At 33.3% G+C, this 19726-nt stretch overlaps 1 protein-coding gene and 1 long non-coding RNA gene across 2 annotated transcripts in view; one reads left to right on the top strand and one right to left on the bottom strand.

Moving 5' to 3' along the window:
• Ac3 (Adenylate cyclase 3) overlaps positions 1-19726 on the top strand; it is a 105728-nt gene that overhangs the window by 57087 nt on the left and 28915 nt on the right. Inside the window, exon 3 of the mRNA XM_065370793.1 lies at positions 14115-14233. Within this exon, the coding sequence (XP_065226865.1) occupies positions 14115-14233 (119 nt within the window). The remainder of the gene's footprint in view (positions 1-14114; positions 14234-19726) is intronic.
• LOC135850083 (uncharacterized) overlaps positions 1-19726 on the bottom strand; it is a 62724-nt gene that overhangs the window by 38659 nt on the left and 4339 nt on the right. The window contains exon 2 of the long non-coding RNA XR_010559650.1: positions 6720-6877. This is a non-coding gene — a long non-coding RNA (uncharacterized LOC135850083). The remainder of the gene's footprint in view (positions 1-6719; positions 6878-19726) is intronic.

The following is a 19726-nucleotide window of genomic DNA, read 5'->3' as shown; positions in this document are numbered from 1 at the left end:
TTCAACTGTAGATAGTACATGCTCGAGGAGACTAATCAAAAGAGAAGGGCCAAACTTGAATCAGAATTTCCAAATTTGTCGTGTCTTAGATTTTGAAAATATTCAATTTTCAAATTGTGTTTGCGCCTTCAATTTTGAAGATGGACAATTTGTCATGATAAATTTTTTTGTTCGTCCACTCAAATACTATGAGTTACTGGAGTAACTTAAATGATCCAAACATTTCCTCATTTTTGGTAAATTTTTTAAAATTGCTGAATTTTTGCCCAAAAATACATAGTGTAATTTCTTCAATTTACAGATAGTCAAAAAATGTTTGCACCATTGAATTGACTTTGATAACCCGTAGCGCTCAAATGGACGAACAAAAAATGTTATTATGACAAATTGTCCATCTTCAAAATTAAAGGAGCAAACACAATTTGAAAATTTCCAAATTTGAAGCATCCCAAATTTGAAAATCTTGAATCAAGTTTGTCCACCCAATTTTGAAGATAGGCAAATTGTCATAATGACCATTTTTTTGTTTGCTCACTCGAGCACTGTGGTGTTATAGCCACATAGATATGAACCCTAAACTGGATCGGCTGCTTACATTTAAAAAGTACAGGAGAAAGTGAAGCAAAAAATCAATCAATCCCAGATCGCATAGACCACGTGTTTTCCGGGAGGTGAAGGCTCTGATTGGTCAGTTGCCGGGAGGTGAAAACTCTGATTGGTCGAATTTCTCTGGAGGTAAAGAATTTTTGCTTCACGAGCAGCCGATCCAGTTTAGGGTTCATATCTATGTATAGCCAGGAATCATTCAAACATTTCATTATTTTTGACAATCTTTTCAAAATTAGTAAATTTTTGAGTTTTGTGAAGCACACAGTTCCTTCAATTCACAAGATAAGCAACTAGTCATAATAATGTTTACGTTTCTAGGGAGATTGGGAATCGAAGCGTGACGTCACAATTACGTCACAGCTCATTTTTACTGGATTTCACGTTCTCATTTGATCCCAAACAAAACTGTAGTCCCAGAAGAAACCATGTAAAAATGGTATGCTTGTCGTTCAAATTTCTCAATGAATAAGACACTTGTTGATAAAAAAACTTATTTAAAACAAAAATTCAGACTTTCTAACACATCATATTAAAAAACGAACTTTTTTAAACTCAACATTTCAGAGAAAATTGAAACTGAAAAGTAGCAAATTTACACGCAATCTTATGTTCGCTTCTGCAGGTTGGGACCAAATGAGATTGTTTACTTACGCACACATACGTACGTTTTACAGAACACAAAGATCTGCTTCGATTCCCAATAATCTGCTAAATTATCTCCCGCTTGCTAATTGCTTAGTAGACAAACTAGAGATTTTCTCCCTTAAAAACATAAAATATTTTATGGAACAAGGAAGATAATGTGATCTTCAACCATTTTGAGTTACTTACTTCCCTCGCTTCACTCGGGAAATAAACCTCAAAATTTGTTGAAAATCACATTATCTCCATAGTTGCATAATCTACTATTTTTGTTTGTTCCCTCGAGTAATATCTACAGTTGAGTTTTGGCAGACAATTCCCGGAACAACCTGCATAAACTCCTATGATGCGCATGGTCCTTTCAATAGAGGAAGATTGCGGATTATATGCTGTGGTATATGCGCAATCTTTATGTCGTTGTTTTTGAGTAAATTGTACCACAAATATAATATTATGAATTGAGAACCATTATCAGTAATAATTTTTTTGATTTTAACACCCACATCTTTGTTGTTGTCCAAGATAGACTGCATGGCATTGCATACTGCTCTCTTAGTGATTCAAGTCATGATGCGTAACCATACTTTACTTGAGAAAATATCTTTTGCTATGAGAAGATGTTTTGCTTCGTTTTTGTTGGCTGGGATGGGCCAGTTATTCTGAATAGGTATATTGATCACAAAACTTGAGCATTTGTGAGAGGTGAACATCCTAGAATAAATGAACCATATTGACACCAGGGGTCCATTTTGAAAACAGAGGGGAATACTGTGATCCAAAAAATTTTAAATTATGAAAATTTGTTTAATTTCATATGATCGGAAAATGAGTAGTTTCCTAGACAGTTTTGTGGTTGGAAAATACGTCTTTAACGCATCTATCAAAACATGTGCGGAAAACAGTTACTTTCCTCCCTAGGGAGGAAAGTAACTGTTTTCCGCACATGTTTACAAATTTGAAATTAGCCATTTTTTAAAATTTCAGCATTTATTTTCCTCTCATATGAAATTAAAATAGTATACGCGACAGGATTGGACAGTAACGCGATTAACTTGTGCGATTCAAGTCACTCGGCTTCGCCTCGCTCCTTAAACTTCGCACTCGTTAATCGCATACTTTCCGCTCCTGTCACGTAATATACTATTACCTAATTCAAGAATTTTTTTGACCGAAAAATCAAAGTAAATACTTCAACTATATTTGGGATTGCAATTTATATTTTCAAAAATGTTCTTTTGTAAATATGTGAACTCTCGTCGATTTCAAAACTTTTGGCGCACCTAATCCCAGCCTTCCAGAGCTGGTTTCTGCAGTAAAAAATTTTTCCAAAGGGTTCGCTTTCCTACAAAGTTCTAGAACTGAAATAGTCAACGTGGCAATTGATGAATTCGCCCCAGGATCAGGGATGTAGCTGAGGCAGAGGTTGAGGCGAAAGTTATTCTCAGCTCAGCTCAGCGCTCTGCCAAAGTTGAAAAATTTTGGAAAATACACAGAAACTTCAGAAAATGCAATAAATTAAAATATGTAGTAGAAACCAAATTTTTCACTTTAGCATCAAAAGTGTAACAAGGAGCTGTAAATTGAGATTTTCCCACTTATTCTTGAATCTTGATTCACAAGTTTTCAAAAGTTTTCTTCCTCGCCTTTGCTAAGGCAAAATTGTTTAAATTTTAGAAGTAGACAAATCAATTTACATCAAAAATAACATTTCTTGAATGATGAATTTTCCAAAGCTTTTACCTTCGCTTCGGCCGATTTGCCAATCTTTTCAAAATACGTATTTGTATTTAGATTTCTGAAAAATTTGCATTTAAATCAAATCTGCTTGGAAAAATAGGTAGGTTTATCTATATCTCGCATCAAAAATTATTTCTAAACCTTTTAGCCTCGCTTCTCTCGAATCAATTTGCTCTCCATTTTTTTAAAAAAATTGAAATTCCCGGAAAATTTTTATTCAAATTTGAAAATTAAAATTACATCTAGAAAAATCAATTTTACACGTGAGAAACAAGCCTTTGCCCTCACCTCGTCCCATTTACCTCCCCCCCCCCCCTCACAAGTTCAGCCCAAGCCCTTCGCATCCCAAATACAAAGTACATCAGTATTTTGTCCAATTATTTTGATTTCTTGGCCAACAAAATCGACAAATTTTCATCATTAAAAAAACTGTGGCACATGAACCATCATCCCCCTTCCCTTCATGTTGCCATCATTATTCTCCGATGTCCATCTCCCACGAATTTTCAAGTTTTATGACAAAAAAAAGTCAACAAGGTCAGAATTTACTCATATATGATTTTTCCCCATTTGTGGTCTCAATTTTGAGGAGCTCCAGCTTCCCCTCCTACTAAACAGCTTTTTCCGGTCCAAAATTCATTGTAATGGGGCAAATACATACACGTAGGTATATTACCTATAGGATTTTAGAAAGAAAACAATATTTTTTGAATTAAGTATTAAATGCCAAAAAAAGTTTTTATCGTGCTGCCTAAAGTCAATTCCCATGAAAAAGAACCTTGAGGCACGGATTAAAAATATTCTGAGCTAAAATTTTCAGAATTTCATTTGTTTGGGAAAATGAACGAATTTAGCCCTTGGGAGCAGCAAAAATCGAGCTGCGAGTCGCTCTTGTGAGAGGAACGAATAAAATTCAAAACATGAGCCGATCAACTGAATTTTTTTAAACTTGAAAGAACATCTAAACGAACAACTCCAAAACTGCAATAATATTATTAAACTTCACATTATTAAATGCCATTTCTCTCTCTCTCCTTCTCTCACAACCAAAGTAAAACTGCATCAGCTAATTTAATTTTTCGAAGAGTCATAAAATATGAAACAATGCACAAGACCGTCATCATCATCATTATTATCATCTGCACAAAACTCAAATGGCGTCTAGGCGAGTAAACTTTTTCGAAAATTAAATTAACAATTGGTTAACTCAATTGTGATACGGTTTTTTGTTTTCGTCTTTCGTCCTTCTCCCCCCCCTCCCACCCCTCTAAACTCCTACGACAGCTAGAGTTACACACAGAAGTTTTCTAGGTGAACTACCCGTTTAACTCGAAACGCGTCTCATTTCGAGTGTAAATAACGCGTAAAAATTTTCGAAAACAATACGCCATTATGGTGTTTTTCTTTTGAATTCGAAATATGTATTATGCATTAAGTTTATCGAAAACGTTGCCCGGATTAGGATGAAAATGACTTTAATCCGTTCGAGAGATTTTCAAATATAGCGTCGAAATTAACTCGACGTAGATTTCTCGTAAAAGCTTAGATCAATACTTACATTTTATTTGAGCGAGAAAAAAAATACAGAAAAATGCCAAGTTTTGCATTAATCCTGTCTCTCGTTTGACGCATAGAAAATTATTATTCACGATGAAAAAAATTGAAGAAACGAAACATAAAAATAGAATGACTACATAATGCATACATAAAATTTAAAATCCGAACATATTTCGGTATACTTAAAAAATATATGTATACGTGCAACGAGCATCCACACATTGAATAAAATAGTACAGGGTGATCCATAAAGCATATGGATTTTTTTAGAAAGGATACACATAAATTACCAAATCATCCCAAAAAATGTTGTCTAGTCAAAGGGTTCCAAGGGCGAAATTTCCATTTTTTTTACAATCTCATCCCTCTCTTCACCTTCAAATCACATCACTCTATATGCACTGTTGCAGTATAAATTGCATACAAAATCCGTCAACGAATCCAAAATCCATTCCGAATCACCCTGTATATCATTAAATATTTCATTGGTTTTCCAGTAGATAGTAAATTTTATACTGTACTTTGTCAACTTATTATGTACGATTGTCGTTAACATAACAACGAAGAGCCTTTTTCGAAATTTTTTAGTAGAATTTTTTTTCCCATCATGCAACTTTAGTGTCGTCTGTTCTCGTAATAAATTGCCATTGCCATCTACGATGTCACAGCCGGATTGTTGACATTGCATGTTAAATGGCTTTCAAAGCGTATAAAAAAAGACCTCATTTGATATCTACAAACATTTTTTTCTTTTACATTGAAAAAAAAAAAAAGGTCGACAAAGTATTTAAATTAGGTATTCTTTTTTTGGAACATTTTATAAGATTTCTATTTTTAACATTTACAATTCGTGGCCAGCTTTATGTACTTTTTGATATTTCAGCTTTTTTCATTCAACAAAGACGATCTTTTTAACCATAAAGTGTTACTTTGGAAAATATTTCGTTGAAAATACACTTCTTTGAAAATAATAGATATTATATTAGTCGATAAAATTAGCTCGTAGGATGTTTGAAAAGCCTTTTCTCTCTTTTTTTTCTGAGACGAAATTGCAAAGTGCGAGTATATAGAGATACCAATATACTTGAGAAAAAGAATCAACAATTTTTTCGCGATACATAAAAGCTTTGGTTTCGTGTAGGTCTAGGTACACTTATAATATGTACTTCGCCAAACTCTCGAAATCTTTTAGCCAACGCGTTGTAAAAAGTTTGTTATGCTTTTTAATGTCGTCGTTTTCAATTTTACAATTTTTTCACAAGGTTGCCGAAAAGTCGGTTACGACGTTTCCCCACAGCTTAAAAATAAAGAGTTACCGATGCCAAAATGGTGTTTCTTTTTCAATGTGGGATTTCTTCTATTTAGTTAATTTTTAAAACGAAATCTGGCTACAACATTGTGAAGTCGAACGAAAATTAGGGGATTTTTTTTCGGTTTTGTTTGCACGAGTTGTACTTTGCCAATTTTTATTTTTATCGTTACACAATTTCTTTACAGAAGTAGTTGTGAAACTTGAACATATTTTTACTTAATAAATTTCGATCATTTTGGTTCAGTTTATCAAAAAAAAAAAAAAAGTTCAAATTATTACTTACACAATATTAACCCATTTGAACAAATTCTCAAACTTGAAAATCCTATTCCTTCGTCTTCACTTTTCGACGCACACGAACTTCACTTTACGACAAAATAGGAAAAAAAACCTACCAGTTCATTTATCTATAAAAAATCGAGTATTTTTATTAAAATTTATCGTTCTTTCGTTCAAGAAAACCCTCCTATTCCCCATATAACCGTATAAAGAGAGTAACCACCGGTATATAATTTATAACAGTTAAACATATAATCTACATTAGGTACCTAAATAATAAAAAAAAAAAAGTCGATGGATAATACATGTTTCGAATTTTAGACCAGTCAAGAGCAAAGACATTTAGTTGAAATAAAGAAAAATGGTTTTTCGTTTCTCCAAGTTGCATTTTTTCTTCAGACTTCCAACGAGGATATTTTTTATACCGTCTAAAAACTAGAAATAGGCTGACTCGTGTGTACACCGACGATAAACTATTTCCCAAACCGACGAGTTAAAAAGCTGAATCGATTTCATTTTGGTAATACCAATCACGTGGGAAAAACGAGTCGTTTTTATCCGAAATCAAAAATTATGCACTTACCACTTGCTTGGTTTTCTTGCACGTAACACGTTCGTCTCGAAAGTGGAGTATTTCTCGAAATAATATTCTTCGACAATCAATTTCGTATTCTTTCTTGAAAACGTAGATCAACACCGAAATACTCTTTGTAATTCCAAACGCCAATCCGCAGATTACATCTGAAAAAAGGGGAAAAGAGATAATAAATCATTCGTCTAACTGGAAACGTCGAAAAATCTCAGCTACGTGTTGTTTATCGTTTTATTTTACACGTAACTAGTATTCGATAAAAAGTGTGAATTACTTTTCACTTTCACACGAAACGTACGTATTTTGTTAGGTAATTAAATAATTAAATTATGTACATTATATCTACAAACAAATGAGAATTCATATCGACGATGTCATTGCTCTAAAAGTGAACCTTATTTACAACATTTCATTTAAAATACGACATAGGATTTGAAATTACTCGTACTTCAACCCTTAGCTATCTATATCATCCCCTTTTAGTACGATCCAATTTACAACAACGCAGCAGGGTACACAGTTCCAAATTCCTTCATCAATATTCCCATCCAAACGATACAACTTTCTCTTCAGAGGAAACACGATAGCAACATATCGCATTAAAGATTAAGTTATGCATTTCCTTTGCGAAAAGTACTTACGTAAAACTCGATTAATTAAGAAAATTTTACTCGAAACGTGATATCTTTCTTTTCCGCAGTAATAGTATTCGGATACACTGAGAAAGAAGGGAAGAACGGAACAAAAAACTCGAACGATGATGAACGAAGCGAAAAAATTCTTTAAAAAAAAAAAATCAACGAACCCACATAAATAATTTATCAATTTACAAGTTCAATTTCCGAATAAAAAAGTATTAGCCTACTGGCGTAAGTTTACCAAGCTGCCTACACTTTCGATGAGAAAATTTCCCAAACACGCGTAGGCGTTAATTACCTACTCAGTTTTATAATCTGCACAACGTAACGTGTACTATAAAATCCTTTTATTAGATAGGCTATACAGCTGTCAAAATGCCTTTCTAAAATGGGTTTTTTCTCGAGTATCAAACCTGGTAGTTTTTTTTTCAAATCCTGTAAAATTTTGATGCAAGTTTCGCTTTCTTTGCAAAACATTTGCGATTTAGCAATGTCGACCTTGATTTAAAGGCAGCAAAGTATAAAATGAATCAAAATTTAAACATTCCAAACGTCGTCGTTCAATTTTTTTTCGTCTGTTTTTTACAACCTTTTAAAATTTTAATTACTAGTTTCAAGCGTTGAAAGCTTGTACGTAATTGGATTTTTTGAAAATTTTTCATCAATCATACTCGCATTATTCAAAAAAAAATTTATAACCACGATAATAGGTACGTTATTTTTTTAGAATTAAAATAATTCATCAATGAATTGAAGAGAAGTCAAAATTTTACAATTCATTTCTTTTAATGAATTTTTCAAAAACCTCTTTTGGAAGATTATAAAAAGGAAATTCGTACTTTTTGAGCTGGAAAATTGAAATGGGCCACAAATATTTTTTCTGTTTGAAGCAAGGAAGTGATTTAAATTCTCAGATGGAAAAAGCAAAATCTCAAACTTGATAACAAAACCAGTCGTTTTAATGAAAATTAATAAATTCAGAGTACCTAACCTAACAAGTACCAAAATTAAAATGAATTCAATTCAATTCAAATATGAAAATAGCAACAAAATAAAAAGTAAACTTAGAGGCTGATTGAATGTCATATTATTCGGGGAGGGGGATGTATCGTGTAATTTTTTCGACAAAAATCAAAATTTTAACATGCTGAACGTCAGTGTGGCATTTACAGAATAAAGTTATAGAGGGAGTTTATATTTTTGTTTGTGATGAAGGGGAGGGGGAGAGCAAAACTAGATTTTGAGACATGAAAAATCAACATTTTAGGTCATTTTTCGAAAACCCTTCATAATGAATGATTATTTTATTGAAACGAAGGCAAAATCACTGCTCGAGCAAAGCGAGAATTTTTTGAAAAAATTGGTCCAAAAAACGAAAATTTTGTATGTTTTAATTTACATTTTCACTGGAGCATAATAGCATCAAAAATTTTGAAAAGTTAGTGGTTCTGTTCAGAATAAATGAAAAATTTGGACTTTTCAAAATGGTTTGGGTATTACGATTATTTTTCTGGTATTTTTTCATTTAATTTTTGAATTCTTAAAATTTATGAAACCAGCATCGAAAATTTGAGATTTGAAAAGTACATACACAAACAACATTAATTTTAATGAAAAGATTCCACCCAAAAAAAATTCTGATCTCAACATTTTTCAACATTAATGAGATAACTTCAATTTTTTTTAGAGATTTTTGATGTGAATTTTTTGGAAATTTTCTTGCTTTTCGAAGATGTCAATTTCTTGCATATTTTTCTTGCTTTCTTGCTCTCCACTCGACCCCCCCCCCCCCACACACACACACATAAACTTAACAAACTCAAATCTTTCACAGGAAAATTTTCAAAAGAATCGAAATTGGAAGAATATTATTTTGTAGATGCACAAAGTATTTTTTCAATAATTTCAATACATTTTTTCAATAATATGAAGGTTTTTGTTGCGTTTGAATTTTTACACTTTTTCACAGGCTTTTCGACTAAATTCACTACTTTTTCACTACTATCACTATTCACTACCCATTTTCAAAATCACTACTTTTTCATTACTTTTACTAACCTGTTAGATACCCTAACATAGTATCTAACGGAATTTTTTTTGAAAAAATCACTATACATTTTCACTACTTTTTTTCAACCAAATTTTCAGAAAACTCTCCACTCGAACCCGTTCCCCTCCCGACACACAAAAAAATCTAACAATTCAAATTTTTCACAGGAAAATTTTCAATGATTAAACATTTTTGTTGCGCGTGAATTTTTTATTTCATTTTTTCACTACTTTTTTGACTAAATTCACTGCTTATTCACTACTTCCACCACCCATTTTTAAAATCACTACTTTCACAACTTTCATTGTTAGATACATCGATATTCATGTTGATTTTTTCAAAATTTCACGTTCTCCCCCCATAGAGGGTTCATTTTGAGATTATAGAGGAATATGACTGCTTAAATTGACTTCAGCGACCCGAAAAACTCCTACATATTTCGATATCCACGTCGAATTTTTCAAAACATTTCATGTTTTGAACCCCCCCCCTTTGAGGACTCATTTCAAGGCCAAGCAAGGGGAATACGAATGCTAAAATAGACTCTAGTGATCTGAAAACACCCTGTTTCGATACCCATATCAAATTTTTTCGAAATTTCATGTCATGTGCCTCTAATGAATTATTTTGTGTGTGTGTGTGTTTGTGTTTGTGTGTGTGAACTTTGAGGACTTTTTAAAAAGTTGTCCAGGAGCTTGTGTCGAATAATGAACTCCCCCCCCCCTTCCAAAAAAGTAAAAACAACACAAAATACGACCAATAAATTTCTAAACTTTTGCCGGATAATTTAAATTCTCATAATAATTTCAAGAATTCAGACGGAAGTTTTTTGCTTTTGTCTGTCTACCAAACTTTTCCATAACACCGTAGACATGAAACGAACGAAATTCTGGCAAAATATTCGCTCGGAGAAAATTCGAAGAAAAGTTTTGAGAATTAGTGAAATTATTAAGATCAAAGTACCAACACCTGTTTTATACCTCTTAAAAAACACATTTCAAATCAAAATACAAGGAGTAGGTACTTACGTACAACAAAATTTCAAAACGAAAAATGAGGACTTTCGGCAGGACATTTTTCGAACGCTTACGACTAATTTATTGGGGAGAAGAGAGTTCAAAATTTCATACGCCAACTTTTCGCTTTTTCGAAGTCTTTGGACATTATAAGAATTGTCTGAAGGGAGGGGGCGGGAGTCAGAAATGCCTTTATCATGTAGAACTCATCACAATTCGCGAGATTCGTCAGGCAAATTGTTTTGCACCAGAAAAGTGAGAGATGTTAGATTCCAAAAATTCAAACACCACTATTAGCTACTCGTACATTTCGTCTCAAAATAAAAAAACATACAATTTCGATCACACAAAACTGGAAAGAAGAATCAGTTTCCTCTCATCAAAGGCTGGAAACTCTCCTATCGGCTATCTCTGCTATTTCCACTCGGTTACATCGTCAAATTCCAAAACTCAAAACTGGCAAAGAAATTATCAACTTTCATATAATACAAATACGCACAAAAGATTTAAAAAAAATACATAACGAATGTATCAAAATATATATACGTTGTTTTCCTCATACTCTCCGCTTCTCTTACTTCCGTCACGATTATAGCAAAGCCAAAATCCCCATACGCGGAGTTTAGTCTATTTCTCAACGCAAAGCTAACAGTAAGCAAACTTTGGCTCGTCGTAATCGAAGTTCAGCTATACCGACGTTTTAGAGTTTAGACTTCAAACAACAGTTCCCATATCTTCGATATAACTAAACGTTCATTTTTAATAAAATTTCCCAAAGGCGAAGCACGACCGAAAGCCTTTAATAAAGAACATTACACGCTGATAACAACACTTGCGAAACTTCAAACGACCTCGAAAATACGTACGTACATCTGAAGACCGAAGATATCGCAAATGGGCGTATTTTTCCCGTCAATTTATCGAAAGATGAAACCGATGCACATTATAGCATGTCCAAGTGACAATTTTTCATTTTTGAAACAAAGCACTTCAACAATGTGAACAAACAAATACGTAAATATTGAGCTCACGTTGCAATAGATAGATATGAGTTTTCAAAACACGCGGATATTTTCGTATCGAGAGTTCCCCTTTTGGGTAATAAAAAACAGCAATGGCTTCGTAAGCTGCTAACTACCAGTACCTTCCCATTGAACATGAATTTGCAAAAAAATATCCACTGTATCGCGTGGGACAGTTCATATAGTTAAAGGTCTTCTAATCGTTCGGTTAAATACGCAAGTAGGTAAGAGTATCGATTTAGTTGAAATGCTTTCGAGGCTCGCCAGGCAACAGACTATTATATTTTTACGCTTTTAATACAAAATTGAACGCGCGAAGAATGTCCCAAAACTATCCAGCCGACCTTGTATAATTTAAAAGACGAAACTTGCTAAACTAATCTCAAAAAATATAAGTAGGTAGGCATAACAGGGTGTCCAGTAAGAATGACCTCAACAAGACGTGGGAAAAAGTTTGAAATTTTCGGCCAATACTTTTCAACGTGGTGAGAGCTCAATCACATAAATAAGACTGCTTTTCATTGAAGGGAGGAGGGAAAGGGGGTCAAGTGGTTTCTTGATGTGTTGTACATACTTAGTACTTCCTCCAAATCATCCCGTTTAATCCATAAAAGCTCAAAGTTGATTTTTGTCAAGTTTAGGGGTTCTTAAAATGGATCATTTGATGATAATTTTTTGCCAGGCTCCATCACACTTCGAACAAAATTGAAAAACAACCTAACTCGATGTCTGTAAAATTCTCCAACATTTTTCCAGCCTTCTCTCAGTTTTTCCCAGCTAAAGACTGGACAGCCTGCGCACTTAAAAATCTAAAATAATCGCTTTTTCAGAAAACAACAACCCACCAATTCTCGGTATAATGTTCTCAACATCGTAAATTATTTCACAAAGAACCATTAATTATCTAAATTGAAAGTGTTAGTAGGTCTTAAATGTATCACGAGACGTCGACGACGACGTTAGTAACTCTAATACATTGTTCGATACAGCATACAAAATGATGAACAGGGAAATTCATGCGCTTTCATCGATGTACAAACAATACGGCCGCTATGAACTACACAATCTAAATAAAGCCTCTACGCCAACCTCAATGATACCCAAAATTCAAGCCAAAATTATACCCTTTTCGTCAACACCACGTAACCGCAACCTAAACCCCATATTTCCACGAAAATAAGTATGTTCTACTCAAAAAGTCTTTCACGTTGTTACCAACTTAGAAACTTGAAAGTGAACAGTTGCTGTTGAAGCGGTTAAGGTTTTATTCCAGAATACGACAGATCAAAAACAAAATGAAGGACTATACGAGATCAGCTTTCATTTGCTAAGATTCTTTATTTTGATAATTTAGTAATTTTGAAATTTCTTTTGCATCTTTTGCATCACCACAAATTTCTAAAAAAAAAAATGTCCACTGCTATAAATTCACTGCCCTAAAACGCCCATAAAACGAATAAAATTTAGAGAAAAAAATGGGAAAAAACACGTATAAATATCTCAATTTTGAAAAAGTGACATCCTAGAAAAAAAAAAAACTTTAGCAATAAAAAACGTGTAAAGTTTTTTCTTGATTTTCTACGTAAAATTTCGAGCCGTTATCTTGGAAATCAACAAAATTTCATGAAACTTAATTTTCTGTTTAGTTACGTAGTAGTTCTTTTGTGTGTTTTACAAACTCGGCGTCTTCTTACTGCAATTTAAACTTTTTAATTTTCCAAACTTTTCTTTTAAAAAATCTCGCCTGTGAAAGGAAGATACAACCTACTCTAGCTCATCAAAAACAACCAAGAAATCTCATTTCATTGACCTTTTCCTCCCATCGAACACGTTCATCAAGGTACACCTCTTTTCAAACTCGTACACTTCAAAATTTTCCCAACAGTTTCGAATTGTTTCCATTTATTTAAATTGTTTGTTTCAAACCAGAAAAAAAAAAGAACAACCACTTTTGCTTTGCATACTTAATAAAAACTCTACTCGTCGTATCAACTCGACTAAATAAATAAAATAGATAAACTCGTTTGTTATTCTCCACCCTGAAAAAAAATATGACACAAAACAAATAAGCGAAAAAAAAAGAGCAGAGAAATCGCGTCAAATTCAATAACATCGACACCTGCCAATAAAATGGAAAAAAATTCTTCGACGTTTCGGCAAAGGCACGTTGCTTTACGCTTCGTATTGCTTTTTTTTCACGACATTAAACGCCACTGTTTGATAAACTTTAACAAGATCTCATCGCTAATGATACTTTAAACTTGGTTCGAGTTTTAGGGATGAGTTGAAGAAGGGGAGGGGAGCTACCTACTCGTATCTCGCCATCGCTTCTTACGTTATGCTCCTCGCATAGTTCTTTCTAAATTCTCTCATCTTTGAATTAGTATGGTACTTCCACGTAAAGAAAATTTACGCGAGAAAGAAAAACACTCGATTTTAATACCATACCATACCCTACTACACACCGTAATGAGGAAAAACAGCAGAAAAGTAACTAGAAAAACTAGGCCGGATATTGCGAAACCAAATTATAATGATTCCATTTCCTTATTATTTATTCTTTTTCAATTTCGTTGCGCAAATAATTATCGTACCTAAGGCTAAGCATACAGATATACGGTAACAGAAATTTTCTAAAGTACTTTTTTTCAACTTTACAGGAACGACTGCTGTTATCCGTATTACCGGGACATGTTGCCGTAAAAATGAGACAAGATTTGGGTTCAGCTTTAGACACGCAATTCAAAAAGATATACATGAGTAGGCACGAAAACGTAAGGTAAGTTTCAAATTATCTATATCGAACACGATACTCTTCACTCTTCTCCTTCGCGTTTCACTTATTTTTAACGAAAAAGCCTTCAGTTCGTATCAGTTGCACAGCTCAATTCTTCGTTGTACGTATTCGATCATTTCGAATAATATTCAACGAAACATACCTAAGTACATACGAACCTTTCGATACGCTTTTCGATGTACTGTATCGCAGGATAAATCGATGAATTTTTACGATTCTCGTATTACAACTGCGTAAAGTACTTTTTCGAGGGAGGAGGGGGGGATTTTTGAAAATAATGTAACAACTTCTAGATTTGGAATCCAGGATTTCAAAAATATACATCCTGATTCCTATTACAGGGTGTCTAACAACATTTCAAAATGAAAAAATGGACTTAAAAAGGACTTTTAGTAGGACTTTCAGCAGGTCATTTTTTGATCACTTATGGAATTTTTTGTGGTGGGAGGTGGGGGGAGGGGGTCAAAATTTGTTTCAAGGTAGGAGGTTCAAAATTATCATTCAAGCTTTTAGCCAAAGGAATTTTAGCAGGACCTTCAGTAGGACAGTTTTTGAACGCTTGGGATTTTTCAAGAGGGGGAGGGAGTGGGCGAGATTTCTCCTTCAAGTTCGGAATTTATTATTAATTAAGGAAAACAGAAACAAACTGGCCCTGGCGAAGCGAGGGCAAAAGCTCTCAAAAATTAGAAGGTATTTTGGAAGATATAAAAAATTATGTCATCTTGTGTGATGAGTTACTAAGCATATTATTTTGCTTCAAAATTTTGAAATTCGAATAATGATTTTTTTTTGAAAAATTGAAAATGAAAAAAGAAAAGCAAACGGGCACGAGCAATGTGATGGCAAAAGCTTTCGGAAATTAATATTCCGAAAGGCATAAAAACGACGGTATTCGAATGATATTCAAAATGTAAAAAGAAAAGTAAACGGGCCAGAGCGAAGCGAGGGCAAAAGCTTTCGAAAATCAGCATTTCGAGAGGTACCTACAAAAAAAAAGTTTGTTTGTGTGATAAATCATTTATGTTTTGCTTCAAAATTTTAACATTTGAATTATGATTTTCTTTTGAACATTTAAAACTGGAAAAAGAAAAGCTAACAGGGGAAAAAGCTTTAGAAACTCAGTATTTTGAGAGGTATAAAAACGATATTTTTTTGTGCAATAAGTTACCTATATTTTGCAACAAAATCTTAAAATTTAAATGATAATTCAACACTCCAATTCAAAAAAAAGGAAAAAGAAAAAATATAAACTTGAAAAAGAAAAGCAAACAAACCCGAGTGAAGCAAGGCTAAAACTTTTCAAAATTTCATATTTTGCTGAGAAGTCAAAAAAAATCTGTAAGGAAGGAGGAGTTTATTTTTCTGAATCAAACTTTGAACATTTCTTGAATTGAAGGGTTCCTTTCCAAGTCGGCCTAAGTCCATTTTTATCATTTTTGAGTTAGCAGCGCCATCTGCTGGTACAGGTCGGTTAACACCTTTATCACCTTGTCCCAACACCTGGCGTTACTTTTTTCGCTCAGGAGCGCTGTTTTGCCGGCTCGAAAAAACAGCTGATTATTCCAAAGTGGCCTAAATCCATTTTTTACGAGTATTTGTATACAAGTGCGGTTGTGCCGGTTTTTTTTCAAGTTTTTCAACGATTTTCGAGAGACAAAATTTGAAGGTGCTTCGAATGAAATTGTTTCAGAAATGTATCAAATTAATGATTCTTGAATTTTTTTTTGAAAAAACGCGTTTTTCAGCTCTTTTTCGAAATTTTTAACATCAGATAATTCCAAATGGGCCTAAGTCCACTTTTTCTGACTGTTTGACGCGCTCTGGAGCTGAAAATACGCAAAATTAAAAAAATACCAATACGGTACTTTAAAGCAGAAAGATCAAGCTTCACAACCATATAATCACATCATTTATTATTGAAGCGGAAGGGCGAGAAAAACACTTATTTGTGTTTTTCTCGAAACGAAAAAAATGGACTTAGGCCGACTTGGAAAGGAACCCTTCAATTTGAACAATACCTAAGTGATTTAATCGGAAAAAGAAGAGCAAATAGCCCGAGCGAAGCGAGGGCCAAAGCTCACAAAAATTTGTGATTCAAGTTCTATGAAAGTCGACAAATGAGCCCTTTTCTACAAGTTCAAAATTCCGGAAAAAAGGGGGAAAAATTGAAAATTTGAAGTCACTTTGAAAAAAAAGGACTTTTGGATAAAATTGTTAAAAAAAAGGACACTAAAAGGACAAAAAGGTGTCATAAGCAGAAAAAAGGACTTTTGTAGGATAAATAGGATAAATAGGAGTGTTAGACACCCTGTAATTATGCTAAATCAGCTAACAATTTTCGGTTCAGATTCGAATTGGGATCAGAGTAGCTTTGAAAATTTATAATTAGAGGGGGAGAGGAGGGCTGAATTTCGATTTCAAGGATTTCAGTGCACTTCTCTTCAGAGGTATAAATTCCGAAAATACAAGGGGAAAAATGCAAAATATGAGAAAATTCCAGTGTTGAAATCACTCACAGTCTAGTGTTAAACATTTTATGGAATAAGTATTAGAAAACAATCAAATGTCATAGAATGTGGGTGAAATTTTTTATAAATCACTTGCATTATTGAAAATTGCCAAAAGTTGATCAAATATTCTCAAAATTGAATGAAAATTTTTCAAAAATGCGGAGATATGAAAATTGCTACATTGACGTCTCAGCGAAAATTACCATGAACTGACAAAGAATGTGCAAAATCAAGTATTAGAAAAAATAAAATGTCTTGAAAGTTCGCTAAAATCTGGCAAAAATCACCTTGATTGCTAAAAATAATTAAATATATTCTCAAAATTACATAAAATTGTGACAAAATAGAAAATATGAACAAAATTTGTCAAACTGACTTCCCGAAATTATTGAAAATCATCATCATCAACTCATAAAAAATCAGCACAATTCAGCAAACTTCACGAAAATTGCTCAAAAAGTCGCTAAAATGCCATAAAAAATACTACAAAATGATTGAAATTTGATTAAATACCTCAAATTTACGTAAGTAAAATATTGCAAAAATGCCAAATATCAAACAAGGTAGAAAATTACGAAAAATTGGCCATCAAAAAATTTGAACGAAGTCTTTCAGAAAAACTCTAAAATTAGTAGGTAGGTATAAAAATTACTGAAAAAGTGATCCCAAAAAACTTCAAAAATTTTGAAAAAATTGCATAAAACCACATCGATACTTCTTAAAATGGCAAGAAACAAAAACAATTAAAAACAACCAAAAATTGAAAAAATTCCTCAAAACTTGAGCGAAAGGAGGAGTATCGATAAGGCCATTTTTTGGGCCCGGACAGTTATCGACTCAACCACTCTTAAAATGTTGTAATAAATGTCTCAAATACGAATCTGTGGTTAATTGACCCAAAATGACCATTTTTTGGGCTCCAGGGGTTCCCAAAGTTGTGAATAAAAAAAGAATTTTAGAAACCACTGAGTATTATTTTCAAAAACTTTTTCAGCGTAATATATCTGTTTGAACCTAATAAACGTTATGCGAGGTGATTTTTTCATTTTCGACCCTCGGGGGCAAAAATTGGGGGGTTTTGTTTTTTGGAAAATTTTGGAACCACCATTTTGAACCTACCCCTTTGAGCCTCGCTAAAAAGCTTTTCACAGTTTATTAGTATTCGAAAGACCTCCATCCTACCAAATTTTGAGCTCAATAAAATTTTGCGCTGGTACTCAAAAATCCAATTTTCCAATTTTTTGTAATTTCGATATTTTGGGAACCCCTGGAAAACTAGAAACTGGCAATTTGCGCTAAACGTAACGTTTGAGGCATATATTCAACTATCATGATTGAAAAGTTTAATTGAGCTTTCTCTATATTCGTAATTTTGAACCCTTTTTTAGAGCCCCCCACTTTAGGCACCCCTAAAAAAGGCGTTTATGCATATTTTTTCAAATAATTTGAAGAATTTACATTTGAAACACACTAGCAAGTACTCGATAATTTTTCATTTGATTTTTCCTGTAACTTCCAAAATTGAGCTATTTGGGGTCAAATTCTGACATTTTTACTTCGTTGAAATCGCGATACCGTTATTTTCACGTCTTTTCGAAGAGTTAAATCTAAGAATTTGGCCAAAAAAAGCTCAATTTTGAGAGTTACAAGAAAAATCAAATGAAAAATTATCGAGCACTTGCTAGAGTGTTTCAAATGTAAATTTTTCAATTTGTTTGAAAAGATATGCATAAATGCCTTTTTTTAGGGGTGCCTAAAGTTGGGGCTCCGAAAATAGGGTTCAAAATTACGAATAAACAGGGAGCTTAAATAAACGTTTTCATCTGGGTAATTGAATATATACCTCAAAACGTTACGTTTGGCGCAAATCGCAGGTTTTTATTTTTCCAGGGGTTCCCAAAATATCGGAATCACGAAAAATTGGAAAATTGAATTTTTGAGTACCAGCGCAAAATTTTATTGAGTTAAAAATTTGTTATGATGGAGGTCTTTTGGATACTAATAACCTGTAAAGAGCTTTTTAGCGAGGTTCAAAGGGGTAGGTTCAAAATGGTGGTTCCAAAATTTTCAAAAAATCAAAACCCCCCAATTTCTGCCCCCGAGGGTCGAAAATAAAAAAAATCACCTCGCATAACGTTTATTAGGTTCAAACAGATATATTACGCTAAAAAAGGTTTTGAAAATAATACTCAGTGGTTCCTAAAATCATGTTTTTATTCGCAACTTTGAGAACCCCTGGAGCTCAAAAAATTTGTCATTTTGAGTTAACTAACTACGGATTTGTATTTGGGATATTTATTACAACATTTTAATAGTGGTCGAATCGATAATTGTCCGGGCCCAAAAAATGGCCTTATCGATACTCCTCCTTTCGAAAAAATAGCCTAAATGAAACACCTGAAGGGCTGGGGTCAGAACGAGTCAGCTGTATTTTTCATTTTTTTTATGGGAAATCGAGTAATAGTTTCACGTTTTTGATTGCTTTGGACGAAATATAGCATGGATGGAAGGGGAGGGGAAGGGGGGGTTTCTTCATGCCAAATTTCATCCAAAGTTATCAAAAATTTCAAACGTGAACTTTTTTTCTTAATTTTCCACAAAAAACAAAAAATACAGCTGACTCATTTTTTACCCCGAGCCCTTCAATCAGATACCAATAAATTAATTTGATCTAACAATAAAATGCCTCTAAATTGGGTTGGCAAAAATTACACGAATCATAACAAAAACTGGAAAATGGCATGAAATTGACTAAAAAGTGCCCAAAAATGATGACATTTTGTGAAATTGAGGTAAACTTTGGAACAATTGCTTGAAACATGAGGAGCAAAAACAATATGATTCGTGAACGTGATTCGTGGCTTACAATTTGTACGTATGATTCGAATCACAAATCTAATAACGAAATTTTTGATAAGAATTGTCTCCAACCCAGCAAGTAATCAAACTACATTTTTTAATTTTT

This window comes from Planococcus citri, chromosome 1, assembly GCF_950023065.1.
Source record: "Planococcus citri chromosome 1, ihPlaCitr1.1, whole genome shotgun sequence".
In the NCBI taxonomy this organism is placed as follows: Eukaryota; Metazoa; Arthropoda; class Insecta; order Hemiptera; family Pseudococcidae; genus Planococcus; species Planococcus citri.
This window is presented reverse-complemented; position numbering and strand designations above follow the sequence as displayed.